This window comes from Maniola jurtina, chromosome 11 (genome assembly GCF_905333055.1).
Source record: "Maniola jurtina chromosome 11, ilManJurt1.1, whole genome shotgun sequence".
Lineage (NCBI taxonomy): Eukaryota > Metazoa > Arthropoda > Insecta > Lepidoptera > Nymphalidae > Maniola > Maniola jurtina.
The window spans coordinates 12,930,721-12,945,438 of NC_060039.1; the positions used below are offsets into that span (position 1 = coordinate 12,930,721).

The window sequence follows — 14,718 nt, forward strand, 5'->3', positions numbered from 1 at the left end:
ACTATTGTTATAATTTCCAAAGTCAAAGAGAAAAATCTAAAAAAATTAAAACATGAAAAATATCAAAAAATAGATATGTTTAAAATAATAAGGTTTATTTGTTGTAAATAGAATGTAAGTGGCCGTCTTACTTTATCGATATTTTTAATACATATTGTTGTTATTACTATATCGATGCTTTTTTGTTGAAATGATCGAAAAAATAATGTCTCTGACTTGATAATAAAATATCTGCCAAAAGTCACAAAATATGAGTTTCTTTTCTTCGACGTCCCGTAAGAACTCTTCGATTTTATATCAAATCGGGATTAAAAGTAGCAATGTCATTATCCAGGTCTTTTTTAATTTGTCCAAAAATCATTATCAATCCATTGTGGCATCGATGATTGTGGCATGATTGCAGAATAAACTACTAACACTAGCATTTATATTAAGTAGTTTATTATGTATATTGTATATCTATCCAGATATACCTAAAAACTACTGCATATTATACAACTGAATATTTACAAGTGTAAATTAATAATTTTCAACACCCCCGACAAATCATTTTCAAATAAATAATTATGTATATCTAGGCAACGTCCATCTTGACAGCTTGACATTTGTCAATTGACACTTGAATATTATGAACCTAAGGGTTATCTAACCTTCTTTTCTACAAGAAAACTAGAAAATAGCTGATAACTTTTAAACGGCTGAACCAATTTTCTTGGATTATAGCTAAGAACACTCTCGATCAAGCCACCTTTCAAACAAAAAAAAGTAAATTAAAATCGGTTCATTCGTTTAGGCGTTACGATGCCACAGACAGATACACAGACACACAGATACACACGTCAAACTTATAACACCCCTCTTTTTGGGTCGGGGGTTAAAAATAAAACCAATCTTATAACTCAAGATTATTTAATACAACTTATTTACAATCTATTTTAACCACTAAATAAATATTTTTTTACAAAGTTATTATAATATACGAGTACAGATACAGATAATTATTCCTAGTTGTATTAGTTACTATAGTCCACTTTCTAATTTCCTTTCGATTTCAGCTAATTTATTTCTTAAAGTAATATTATTTCTCATTTCGAAGTACGTGACCACGGCCGACGCGGCCAACTGCAGCGCGGCGATGTACGCTAGAGTGCCGGTCAACGACTTTGTATGGACGCGAAGGAACTTAAACATTACTTTCACGCCTTCGGTTAAATGGGGCACCCTGTATGTGGCGTATCTGTTGGCGAACTGGAACAAAAAATTAAAGATGTAGTTAAGTACAACAGAAAAAAAAATCGGCCAAGTGCGAGTCAGACTCGCGAACTGAGGGTTCCGTACTCGGGTATTTTTTCCAACATTTTGCACGATAAATCGAAAACTATTATACATAAAAATAAATAAAAATCTGTTTTAGGATATACAGGTAAAGCCCTTTCATATGATACCCTACTTGGTATAGTTATCTTACTTTGGACATTAAAACACATTTTTTTTTTTTTTTTTTGTTTGATGATAAAACGCGGTTTTCAGATTTTTTCCTGTACTTGCGCTATAAAACCTACCTACCTTACCAAATTTCATGATTCTAGGTCAGCGGGAAGTACACAGTTTCTTTCAACGGTTTCTTGATAGACAGAAGTGATCCTATAAATGTTCCGTTTTGCCTTTTGGGGTACGGAACCCTAAAAACCGGTCAAGTGCGAGTTGGACTCGCAAACGAAGGGCTCCGCAGTCTGCACCATCGTACAAGAAATCTCAAACCAGTACAGTAAAAATTTGCAAGTTAATGACGCACAGCGCCCATCACACTTGTGAGACGAAAGAAATTTCTATATAATGTTTAAATACATATCAAAAAATATTGCAGGATTCGAACCTGGGTTTATGCCAGACGCCCTTACCGCTAGGCCACGGGTTGCTTGCTACCAGTGACGTTTGTGATAATATATGTTCACTCAGTACTGAAGCGATTGTTAATGCCATCTAGTAGCGACATTTTGCAGTTATCGAAACTTCCAAAGGCCCATATTAGGAGGAGGCTCCAAGGAGGCTCGGCCTCGAGGCCCGTACCCCGATAGACTAGTTTGTCGAGAAGACACCACAACAAGCCCATATTACAATGCAGGTTTGAACAAGAAATGACATTTCTTTTAACTATATTTATAATATAGTTTCTCAATTTAAAATCATTTTAAATTTCGTTGTATACTACACTTACCATTAAAGCCGAAGTCGGCGCCAACAGCATTGGGTATCCAATGCCAAAGCCTAATTGCAAAACTCCTGATTTGATTTCATGGCATATTGGACACGCATTATTTTTCATGAGCAGCATGTTTGTTGTGACTAGCTGAAAACAGTTAAAACATAATATGGTTATGATGACTATTTTCACCTCCAATCACCTTATGACCGCATACATGCACGCACCACGCACGCTTGCACCACACATGCTCCACACACGCACCACACACGCTCGCTGATACACCATAATATACTTTAGGTATTTAAACAACAAATACTGTACATAAATACATAGACTGCTAAAATCGTAACTTTGTTGTTGTAAATGTTGTGTTCACTTGTAAATAGCGACTACATTTAGCAAATAAGTTTAGATTATGTAAGTACTATTTTTAATGCTTAATGTAAGTAGCTGTAAGTGAACCTAATTAATAAAAATAAAAATAAAATAACCCTTCCTTTCGGTTTTGCCGTAGTCGGGTAAAAATTCAAAAAGTAGCCTGTAAACTGTGGCCAAAACAAATTTTGTGGGGTTTTCTTTCACAGTTGGTTGCAACTTGTAATGAATGTCTATCTCGGAAACGAAATATTTCATACAACCAAAATAATATGTTGTTCGTGATTATGTACGGAATCCTATAAGAGCGAGGCCCAACTCGCACTTGGCCGGTTTTTTTCCTACTGACGTTCCGCGAATCACTAAGTGATGATCATAAAGCGCAATCACAAGTTTTAATCGCCACGCGTCACAAATAGCCAAGAGAGAGCATTGATTTTACGATTGATAAAGGATTTTTTATTATTCAGATACAAGTTAGTCTTTGACTGCAATCTCACCCGGTGGTAAGTGCTGATGCAGTCTAAGATGGAAGGGGGCTAACTTGGAAGGGGTATAGTTTTAAACCCATGCCCCTTTGGTTTCTACACAACATTGTACTGAAAATAAAATCGTAATGAAAAGGAAATATCTCAAAGATCCAAATTGTCGCAACACTTGGGTGGATGGCTTTCAATATCTTTAAGTTTGCTAGTCCAAGTTTGTGCTTTGGACCTTACCTGTTTGTGAAACAATAAGGTGAGAAGGCCCGGCATAACAACAATTGGTATGGTTGAGGACAAGTAGCCATAGTTTCCCAACTTGAACCTCCATCTATAGTGCTTGTTGATGAGGAGCCCACTCAGTGAGCTCACCGCTCCTAACGCCACTGCACCATAGCGTAATGCCCATCTGGAATTTTACTATCATGTATGAAGTGAAACTTCTATACCAGTGTTATAATGGCATCAAAATGTATGCCCATTAAAACTTGGTGCACACGAGTCATTTGGAAAATGGTTACTTAAGGTGACAGCAGTAATTGAAAAAAAAATTTTTTTTTTGTTCGGTTTTCGGGTTTTGAACGGTCAAATGCATAAAAGTTTTTTGTTTCATTACAAATTAGCCCTTGACTGCAATCTCACTCGATATTAAGTGATAAAAGATAAAAGTCACTTTAAGAAAAAAGTGGGTTATCTTGGAATGGATATATGGCAGTTTTATTTTAATCTATATGTCTGTTCCTGGAACACCGTTAGCATTCAATTTTAAGTTTTTTTATTCCATATAAAACGGAACAATAGGTACTAAATTATGTAACAACCAATAATTGAAATGGGTACCAGGTTTTGAAGCATGCTAGGCTGTGGTTGTTATTTTGGCATTGAATTGTACCCATGAGCTTTGCCTAGTTGCAATTTTATAATATCTTTGGTAATAACCTAATAAGGCATGTAAAAAAAATAAGGTATGTTGTAGACATATTTGAAAAAAATTAAAGATTTATAGGTTATGATTCCATTATAGCATTTGGCAAAATATTACAGAGAAACAATCTAGTTTAATGTTTCTGAAGAATATAAAGGATATTACATGTCTGATAAAGGCTCCCAGTCGGCTATCATGTTCCAAATATAGCCCGCAGCTTCCATTTCATCCAAAATCACCGCATCTTTGGGGATTTTTGATGATTTCATTAGTGCCATCGCAAAACTTTTATGCTATGCTGAAAATCAGTGAATTCAAAACTTTGAAAGAACTTTTCAAGAGTAATTCATGTGGAAATTATTCAACTTTTTCAGTTAAAATGCAGAAATCTATTTTGATTTTTCAAATCTTTTTGTTTTGTTTTGACAATACAGCTGATTACCACAAACTATAGATCTTACCATAGACTACTATTGACAAAACCAATCTTATTTCGTCACGGGTAGCACATGGGTAGCACCACTAGAAACAAAAGTATACTATACCTTTACAAACATTTTACAAATAACGATAACAATGTTACCCGCGTAGACAGATCTTGTGTCGGACTTCGTCTGTGATGGCGTTTGCTGGCGCTTTTTTTGTTAAGAGTGGCTGGTTTTTGTGTTAGTTGGTGTTTTTTGGTGGTGGAACTGACCGAAAAGCGCTCTAAAGGGGCGCCGCGCGTTTGTCGGCGGGCGCCGGCACAGACGGAGTCCATACTTGTATAAATTCAATAACTTGAAAATATCACAAACTTGACATTGGCTAATCAGAGTAAAGCCAGATTTAAAGAAAAAAAAAAAAAAAAGATCTTGTGTCAACTGTCAATGTCACAGACCACGGAAAACGAATGCATTCATTAATGTTAATTTTTGCATTTGTGCAGTGATTTTTGTTTTCGTAAAATTCTTAAAATCCTGTTGGTTTTCAATAGATGTTTAAAACTGGACATTTTATTAAATGTTTAAGACCAAATTGTAAGTATTAGAAATCAGTTTTTTTATAGTATAGTATATGTACACAACCTGTCAACTTGGAACAAAACATATTATCAGACTACGTGATTTCCATTTATAGGTAAGTACTATCTTTCTATTGCCGGATGATTGCCAGAGCTTTGTATTTACTATAGCTTTAAATTGCATGTTATTTCCATAAATTCGGCCCCTAAATTAATAAATTGTATTAATTTAGGGGCAGAATTATTAATATAAGTACCCTCTTTTTATGTAGGTGCTCACTGTTTTGTGTATTCACTAAAGAATATAGGTTAATTTTAGGATTCTTTCTCTGTCTTAAAATCTGTCCAGTAGCTTTATTTGACTATGTGGCTTTAGCTTTATTTTTTTTAATTGCCTGGAAGAGATCACTCGGCTTGTCTATAGACTGCAGTGCTGTGCATATTGAACTACTCTTTATTAAATCATAACAAGAGTGTCTATTAATTTAAACATCCTTATTGAGGGAGCTGTCAGGTACTTAGTATTGTGTCCAAGAATATCTCAGGACATTTTAATATTTTTGCTGTTTTTTTTTTCTAGGTAAATCATTAAAGTGTATCGTGCCATGTACTACAATGGCCTCTGACAATGATTGGAAAGGGGTACCTATGTCCCACATCATTGGGTCCCAGTCACCTTGGGGGTCCCCAGAGTTTCCACTGGTGCAACCAGGGTACAACCATGCAGTGTTGTACCATATACCGGGAAGCGGTACACAATTGGACCGGCCGCCCAAACCCCAGGTTGCAAGAGACAAGTGGGACCAGGAACATGTTAGGATGCCCTTCTCAAAACACAGCTTGTACCCTGTTCCCAAAGTGAGTTACTCTTCTATTTATTAACAAAATAAACTTTGAAAAAGGGTTTTCATTTTTACATGACTGTCCATAAAAGAAGTGTTCGGGGTTAAAGTTTCTTTCATACATACAGTCGTGTATTTAAGTTAAATCAATTTTAAAAATCAGTGAGGGCTGAGGGGCTAGAATTTCAAAAATCCTTCAGGATTTCAACATACTTCTTGATATTTAGACCAATGTCACAGTTCAGAACACTTGTGGCATTGGTCTATGTGAAAAAGCATGTTTCAGGATTTTTGAAATTCTATTCTGATTTTCAAAAATTCTGTTAGTATAACTAACTACTACTCTTTAATATCAATACTTCAGGCTTCTATCTTAAGACTATCGTGAGTGATATTATAAATATCTGATGGTTAAATCTGGGGATGAAACAAGTGCATAGCTCCAGCATAACTTGCCCCACTCCTAGTTCGAACCTGTTCACTATTTATGACATGTATCATAATTATTTTTTATTGTTCACAGGGATCTGGAGAGACTGAGCTGAAGAGCCGATGGGAGATGATACAGGATGCTCTCAGCAAGCCCATCAAAAATAGCAAAGAGTTGGCCAGCACTATACTCAGTTACAACTCACAGTTCAAAGATAAATGGCAGTTCCGTTCTTTGCATAGTTTATTTGAGGTAATGAATAAACATTGATACCTACTAAAAGTTGCCATCAGAATGATTAAGGCTACTAAATTTTAGAGTACATATTTGCATCTTTTTCTTACCAATATGATAAGAAAAACATAGACAAACTTAATTTAATTTAAAACTGTTAAACCTCATAAATTTAGGTGTCAGTATTGAGCATAGTGTTTAAAATATAGAAGCACATTTTACTATTTACACTACATGAGCAAATAAAGTTACTTGTTTGAAGATTTTTTTTATGAAATGTGTTTCAATTTCAAATGTATTTTTGTAGCCTGGGGAGACGAATTGGGCGACTGTAATGTCTCCCTAGATATGTTTTTAACATCATCATGCGCGTGAGTTTGTTGACGCGCATTTAGGTTTTTAAAAATCTAGTGTGTACTCTTTGATTTTCTGGGATAAAAAGTAAAATTTTCCTCTCTCAGGGAGAGAATTCTTTCATGTATTAATTATGTCAAAATCAGTTTTTTTTAAAATTGGATGGGCCATGAAAAGGTAGCTGAGAGACACACCTTCACATTTGTAATATTAGTATGGATTAAATTACAATTGATGTGTTTTGTGTATTATTGTTTGAATATATGTATGTTCGATCATTGTAATATGAATGTGTGTCTGTCTGTCTATCTGTCTGTCTGTCAGCCTGTCTATCTGCTAGCTTTTCACAGCCCAACAGTTTAACCGATTTTGATGATATTTGATACAGAGTTAGCTTACATCCCGGGGACAGACATTGGCTACCTACTTTTTATTTCCGAAAAGCACCAAACCTAAATCCATGTGGACGATGTTTATATATCATCTAGTTTATATAATATTTTTTTCTAGTCTTTGGACGAAGACGAGGCGCAGTATTTCTTTGATGTCACTCTGCCTGAAATAGCTAAGCTGGCTCTAGCGTTGCCAAAGTTGATACAGGCACCTATACCCTTACTGAAGTAAGCTATCATCATGATCAATGCATTACCGGCCTACTACTGAGTAAGCGTTTCCATTCAGAACGAAAAAGGTTTAGGCTGTAATCCACCACGCTGACCAAGTGTGTACGTTACAGAATTCACACACCTTTGAGAACATGGAGAACCCTTCAGCGTGCAGGTTTCCTCACGATAACATCCTTCCCATCAAAGCAAGTGATGTTTAATTGCTTAAAACGCATACAACTCTGAAAAGTTAGAGGTGCATGCCCGGAATAGAACCCCCCACTTTTCAAACTGCAGGTAGATGTCTTAGTGGTTACACTAGGCTATCACTGCTTGATTTACATTTTATTTATGAATTTGAAGTAATTATGTGAATCTATTTAGAAGTTATGTGGCCTTGACAGATGGGTAGGCAAATGCAAATTCACCCAATTACACTTGCTCTTCGTTTTGCTCATGGTCAAAAGTTTTATTTTATTTTTTATTCTCTACAAGTTAACTCTTGCAATCTCACTTGGTGGTAAGTGATGATGCAGTCTAAGATGGAAGCAAGCCAACCTGGAAGGGGCTTGGCCGTTTTTATTAAACCCATACCCCTTTGGTTTCTACACGGCATCGCACCGGAACGCTAAATCGCTTAGCGGCGCTTGGCTTGGATAGGGTGGTAACTAGCCACGGCGGAAGCCTTCCTCTAGACCAGACCAGGGATTTAAAAATTAAAAATCGAACCTGGGACCTCCCACTGATAAAACCACGGTGCTTACCACTGCGCCAGGGCCGTCAAATAGTTTCAATATAATTTAATTTTCGCAGGCAACACAAGAACCGCTCAGTATCATTGTCTCAACAGCAGATATCTTCTCTATTAGCGAACGCATTCTTCTGCACCTTCCCTAGAAGAAATACACATAAGAAGGATGCAGAGTACTCGTCATATCCATTTATCAATTTTAATGCGTAAGTATTAAGTCTAATGTTTTAAGCTGAAAAAATTTTTTCCTGCACGTCTAGCAGTGGGAGGGCGGATAGTAGGGATGCTGCATGTTGCACCCTATATAGATTTGTACGGTTCAGCGGATTATATCTAACAAGCATATGCCCATCTTCACAAATTTCGAACGCCTCAGAGTATTTTACCCCTTTCAGGGTTTAATTTTCTAAAATCCTTTCTTAGCGGATGCATGCCAAAATATAGCCCGACCCGTCCAGTAGTTTGAGCTGTGTGTTGATAGATCAGTCACCCAATCATTCCTTTATGTATATTTAGAAGATTAAATTTTTGTTTCCTTATTTAAACTTCCATGTTTCATGTTCCATGGTAACATGGACTTCCGCAAAGTAACCCCTGCTTCTACACAACAATTATATAATGTATATTTTTTCAGATTGTACAACTGTACCCCTTCCACGCATATATTGGAAAAAATCAAATGCTTGTGTCACTATTTCAGACGGGTCTGCAGAAAAGGTAAGCTATATTTTATTGATCCCATATCTTGAATATTTAAATAAACCCAATTACAATGTTTAAATTCATAAATAATATGGAGGCCAATATTATGTTATCATTATTGATAGTCTGAATACATTTACATACAGAACTATAGTGAATGAAATTAAAAAATGTATTAGTTCATAGCGGCATATTATGGTCATTGTGGATTTAAGTTTACCGAATCCCTAGGAAACTCTGTTTTCTAAAGATATAGTATCTATTTCCAGGATGCAAGGTATGAGTATTCTCCATCGAGGTCGGTTCCCTACTATTCATGATATTACTTATTTATTAAGTATCTAAATGGATCATTACAACGAAAGCCAATGTTAATGTAGTGACGCGTTGGCGATACTTTCCAGTACAGTGCCAGTGGGGGTAGTCACCTTCAGTCGACGCTCGGTACCGCCAAAGTCGCTGCCAGACTGGCAAAGCAGTGCCAAGCCGCTGGCAGAGTTGTCAGTACACGTGGACCCGCAGAGCACTATCGAGCACGCGCACGGACTGATACAAGTCGACTTCGCCAACAAGTGAGTTACTGCTATGTTACTGAGGGCGCTGCCAGACTGGCCAAGCAGTGCCAAGCCGCTGGCAGAGTTGCCAGTACACGCGGTGTACCCCACAGCCTGATCCAAAGCAACTTCTGTTACATAGAGAGCTGCTAGACTTGCTGAGCAGTGCCAAACAACCGACAAAAAAGCTTAGCTTTAAAAAGTATGTACCTAATTGACAACCTTCTTTTATAAGTTCGTTAAAAATGGTATACTTTCAGATTCCTTGGCGGTGGTGTTCTGGGCTATGGAAGTGTGCAGGAGGAGATCAGGTTCGTGATATGCCCTGAGCTGATGATATCCATGCTTTTCACTGAGTACCTGAGACCTAACGAAGCACTCATGATGATAGGTGAGCTTCTATTTTTTTGTAGTTCTTTTCTTTCCTGGTTTTATTTGCGATGAAGTCGACAGACTAAGCGGTAATTCTAGAATAGAAGACCATTGCCTGCAAAATCACCTCTCGGCAGTGTTCCCACTATATTAGATAGATGGGGTTATTGTACCAACAAAGTCCTGAAAGGCCCGCAACGCTTTGGCGGTTTCTCTGGTGCTGCAAAAAATCCTGGGCGGCGGTAATCACCTAATATTAGGTGACCCGCCTGCTCATTTGCTCGCTATTTTTAAACTTCTTGATGGATGGGGTTGAAATTTAGCATGTAGATAGCTATTATGACGTAGACATCCGCTAAGAAAGTATTTTTATAAATTAAACCTTTAAAGGGGTAAAGTCCTGGGGTTGAAAATGTAGTCCACGCGGGTAAGGTCGCAGGCATAAGCTAGTTATTATATAAGAAGTACATTATAATATGTAAAGGTTTCGTGTAATGTATGTTTCTTTGATTTGTAAAGATTTTTTTTGTTAAAAATGTAATAACATTTCAGGGTGCGAACAATTCTGTACATACACTGGCTACGGTCACAGTTTCCAATGGTTGGGAGACCACAATGATGAAACGCCATACGACTCCTCCGGCCGCCGCCGCTGTGCCGTGTTAGCTATAGACGCGCTGCCCTTCCATACTAAACTGCAGGAGCATCGTAAAGAGGCCGTCAACAGGGAGCTGAATAAGGTAGGGTAAAGAGAGAGAGGAAGAGGGACATAGGGAAGAGAAGAAGGGAAGGAGATAGGGAAATGAGTGAGACATAAACGCGGTGTCATATTTCATACAGGAGACCGCAGGAGAGAGCTGAATGTGTGTGAGAGAGAGGGAGAAAGGGAAGTGAGTGAGTGAGACAGACAAGTACTGTGCTAAACAAAGACGTTGTTACTAGGCAAGAGATAAGGTAGACTTTGCTGAACGCGACCGCCAGGCGACGCTAAATGTCGCGTGATTACGTTCTATACAAAAATAACTATAAGATTGGACTCCAACTAACCTTTTCTACAATTTTTTAACACATTTTTCCACGTTTTAGGCCTGGGTGGGGTTTTCATTCTACACTTCAGATGACCCCGGGCCACACTACCCCGGAGTGGCCACGGGCAACTGGGGCTGTGGGGCATTCGGGGGAACCGCGGCCCTAAAGGCCCTTTTGCAGGCGATGGCCCTAACGCAGTCCGGCCGACCCATGGCCTACTACACCTTCGGCGACGCGAAGCTTAGGGATGATATTATGAGAGTTTATAACTTGCTTGTGAAGCATAGTGTTACTGTTGGTTAGTTATTTCTTTCATTCATAATAAATAGGGTTGCCATATGATATCCAAATAGAAAACAAGTCCTCCTTTTCCATGGATCCCCCCTCCCCTCCCCTTATCATTTCTCCTCCTTAAACCCCCATCTCCATCCTTGCTCCTCTACCGACATGTTTATCTCTTTTTTTTTTATTCTTTTGAACTCAGTGATATTTTATAGACACATTCTTAAAACAAATAGGTAACTGTGTCTGTGATTCTGTCAAAGTTTTTTTTTTTTAAATTTATAAAACAACAAGTGCCATAAGGTAATATTGTTGTAATGCGTATAAACTGAGATCTTACTCGCCATGTCAACAGATGTACGATTTTACTCCTTATTTTAAAGGAGAACTTTTGACATAACAGTTGACACATAGAGTTAAAATGGCGAGTGAGTTCTCATTTTGTATTTTTTTTGTCTACAGGAGGGCTGTACGGATTAATTCTGGATTACTGTAAAACAGACATACTGAGATGTAACCTGTATAAGTTCTTGGAGAAGATTTTGGATGGCAAAGATTCATCAAGCATAAGTCAGACTTCAACTCCAGATCAGCCTGAACCTATGGATTGTGTAAGTGATTTAAGTACATCCTTCATCGTCAATGAATAGATGTCCACTGCTGGGCATAGGTCTATTGTAGGGACTATTACAAGGCACGGTCTTGCGTTGGCTGAATCCAGCGACTCTGCAACTCAAGGTCACTCAGTGGGGGGGTCTGTCAATGCTGCGCTTTCCGGTGGGAGGTCGCTATTCTAACATCCCTGGGGGTCTATAAACTGGTTACGGGCCGCTTTGAAGTATGCTCATACGTGTTGTTTTACCTTAAGGTGCTTAAACACCGCCCCTAGTCTGCCGCTACGCGCATGCGTACAGGCATACGAATGTTTCTTCTTTAGTTTCTAGAGTTTTATCTAGTCTAAGTATAATGTCTGCATTAAGTATGACGGCGGTCAGCAGTATGTTGACATCAGACTACAGCGCCATATTTCCATATAATGGAGACAATAGAGTAGGATCGCTCTCTACGCCAAACCAAGCTGGGTATGCGGGTGCTTATTACAGACCTACCTATTGCATATTCGTGCTTAGTGGACGTCTGCTCCTTACAAAAATCAGTTGTAATTATATTCTACCAAGAATAAATATGATTAGGTAACCATCTGGGTGCCATTTATCCTGCCCGTTCCCTCCTCACGCGTACAGCAATAACTAGTGAAGGTGGCGCTCTGCCTTCAAGTATAATAAATAATATTCAGTTTTATTACAGAACGCCGAAACTGAGCAGTATAACTTGCCGCTAAAAGAAGAGCTGGTTCTCGATAGATCACCAGATTTATTCGATGACGATGATGCATTACTTATTACACCCGCAAAACTTAAAGTTAACGGACAAAACGATAGCAGACAAAAAGATTTGAGTAAAGTGGACGAAGTTGCCGACAATAAAATCATCGGGGCGACTAGTTCCAAAGAAACGGTAGATAATGATCACAAAATATCGAAGAGTGATCATAAAATGGCGGAAAGTGATCACAATACATCGAAGAGTGATCACAAAATGGTGGAAAGTGATCACAAAATGGTGAACATTGATCATAAAACGCCGACAAACATAAATAAAAAGCCTGCAACTGATCCAAGAATGTCGACAAGTCCTGCCGAAATTGCGGAGAAAAGCAAAACACCTAATCATACTTCAAGATTATTCGAAGAAATGGAAAAAATAGACGAAAGCAGTGGAAATTTAAATCTAAAAAGTCCACAAAATTCAATTTTCCGACAGAAATCTAAACAGGCAGAAATGGCGGAAAACAGTGAAGCTTGTAATCGATCGTCGAGATTGTTCGATGAAATGAAACAGCTAGATAAAGATAGTGGAAAGTTGAACCTAAAAAGTCCTCAGAAATCGGCGATGGACGTAGAGGATAAAGTACTTTCGGAAGTAAACCCTGATGCGAAAAAGAAATTAGCAAGGAAAATTACAGATTACTTTTCAAAAAAACCTATTTAACGTACCTACTAACCTCCCAATAAAGTTGATGAAAAATGTATTAGTCAATTCTAAAGTATATACAGTACTACAGCTACTTTTATAAAAACCAATTAATGTACACCAATGAAATACAGACCTTATTGCCTTACGTTAAGATTTAAAACAAGAACAACAGAGACTTGTGCTATCTCACTCATAATTCGCGCGTACAAAATATGGCGCGCAGGCAACAACCAATAGCGAACGGATGCAAGCTTTGATTGGCTGGGATATTATAGCGCCATTAAAAAATAATATTTCTGCGCAAGTACATTGGTGTAAGTTATAAAAGTAGTAGTACTTGTAATCTACTTATATTCAGAGATGTGATGCAAAGCGTTTAGTCTTTTCACTTTTTCAACTGAGCGGGCTCTATATTTTAATGAAATTGAAATATTTGCATGCCTGCAAAATACACTGTTATGTATTTTTCTGTAATAAAACTATTAATCTACTTGAGGTGTTATTGCAATAAAATAATTGATTTTTAATTTTGTTACTACTTACTATAAAATTACCAATCAGTTATTTTTATAAGACCTATTTAAAAATAAATTTATTAGTAGCGACGTATAACTTATGCGAAATTACTTAATGGTCTATAGTGGGGACGCCCCGTACGCCCGCACAGACCCCGCCCTAACCCGCTGCGGGTGACCTCCCCCCGCCTCATACCCCGATTGCCATCTCAACCTGTCGCATACTATAAGTATGTGATTGCAAAAAACCGGCCAAGGGCGAGTCAGAATCGCGCAGTGAGGGTTCCGTACTCGGGTATTTTTTCCAACATTTTGCACAATAAATCAAAAACTATTTTACATAAAAATAAATAAATATCTGATTTAGAATGTACAGGTAAAGCCCTTTCATATGATACCCCACTTGGTATAGTTATCTTAGTTTGAAAATTGAAACACATTTTAATTTTTTTTTAAATGATGTAACTACAAATTCGTGGTTTTCAGATTTATTCCTGTACTTGTGCTATAATACCTACCTACCTACCAAATTTCATGATTCTACGTCAACGGGAAGTACATAGATTTCTTGACGGACACGACGGACGGATGGATGGATGGACGGACAGACAGACAGACAACAAAGTGATCCTATAAGGGTTCCGTTTTTCCTTTTGAAGTATAGAACCCTAAAAATTAATCATCGGCAAAAGCGGGGATAAGCCTAGTAGATATGACGTTCGATCCCGTAATGCAGAATTATACTATGGCAGCTTTTAGTCGGAAAATAAAACACATACCTAATATAATTAAAATTATTTATTATCCTTCCTCATATTTCTAGCATACTAAACGTAATAAGTGTATAATAATAAATAATTGAATAGTAATTTAGTTTCGAAATATTTCAGCCATATACATAATTATTAACTTCATAATAGGTATTAACTAAATTAGACATGCAAAGTAGGCAAATCATTATTGTATTAGTTCCGTAAAAACGTGGTTCTCTTCGTGCCTTTGTACACGATGACATTTTCA

At 37.5% G+C, this 14,718-nt stretch overlaps 2 protein-coding genes across 3 annotated transcripts; one reads left to right on the forward strand and one right to left on the reverse strand.

The window, feature by feature from the left end:
- Positions 1 to 894: 894 nt before the first annotated feature.
- Positions 895 to 4,445, reverse strand: LOC123869660. Its single transcript, XM_045912655.1, has 4 exons — positions 4,154 to 4,445; positions 3,301 to 3,472; positions 2,219 to 2,350; positions 895 to 1,248 (listed from the first exon to the last, which is right to left on the reverse strand). The coding sequence occupies exons 1-4, from the start codon at positions 4,264 to 4,266 to the stop codon at positions 1,021 to 1,023; spliced, it is 645 nt and encodes a 214-aa protein (XP_045768611.1). The 5' UTR covers positions 4,267 to 4,445; the 3' UTR covers positions 895 to 1,020.
- A 431-nt stretch (positions 4,446 to 4,876) lies between these two features.
- LOC123869653 (poly(ADP-ribose) glycohydrolase) lies at positions 4,877 to 13,589 on the forward strand. Of its 2 annotated transcripts, none has more exons than XM_045912642.1 (12): positions 4,877 to 5,107; positions 5,572 to 5,849; positions 6,357 to 6,515; positions 7,362 to 7,471; positions 8,270 to 8,413; positions 8,842 to 8,924; positions 9,319 to 9,481; positions 9,724 to 9,854; positions 10,388 to 10,575; positions 10,922 to 11,162; positions 11,609 to 11,757; positions 12,455 to 13,589. In XM_045912642.1, exons 2-12 carry the CDS (start codon positions 5,607 to 5,609, stop codon positions 13,196 to 13,198), a joined length of 2,355 nt encoding a protein of 784 aa, XP_045768598.1. In that variant the 5' UTR covers positions 4,877 to 5,107; positions 5,572 to 5,606; the 3' UTR covers positions 13,199 to 13,589. The 2 variants fall into 2 exon arrangements, with proteins under 2 accessions (XP_045768598.1, XP_045768597.1); XM_045912641.1 differs by having other exon boundaries at positions 4,877 to 5,007.
- The last annotated feature ends 1,129 nt before the right edge of the window (positions 13,590 to 14,718 follow it).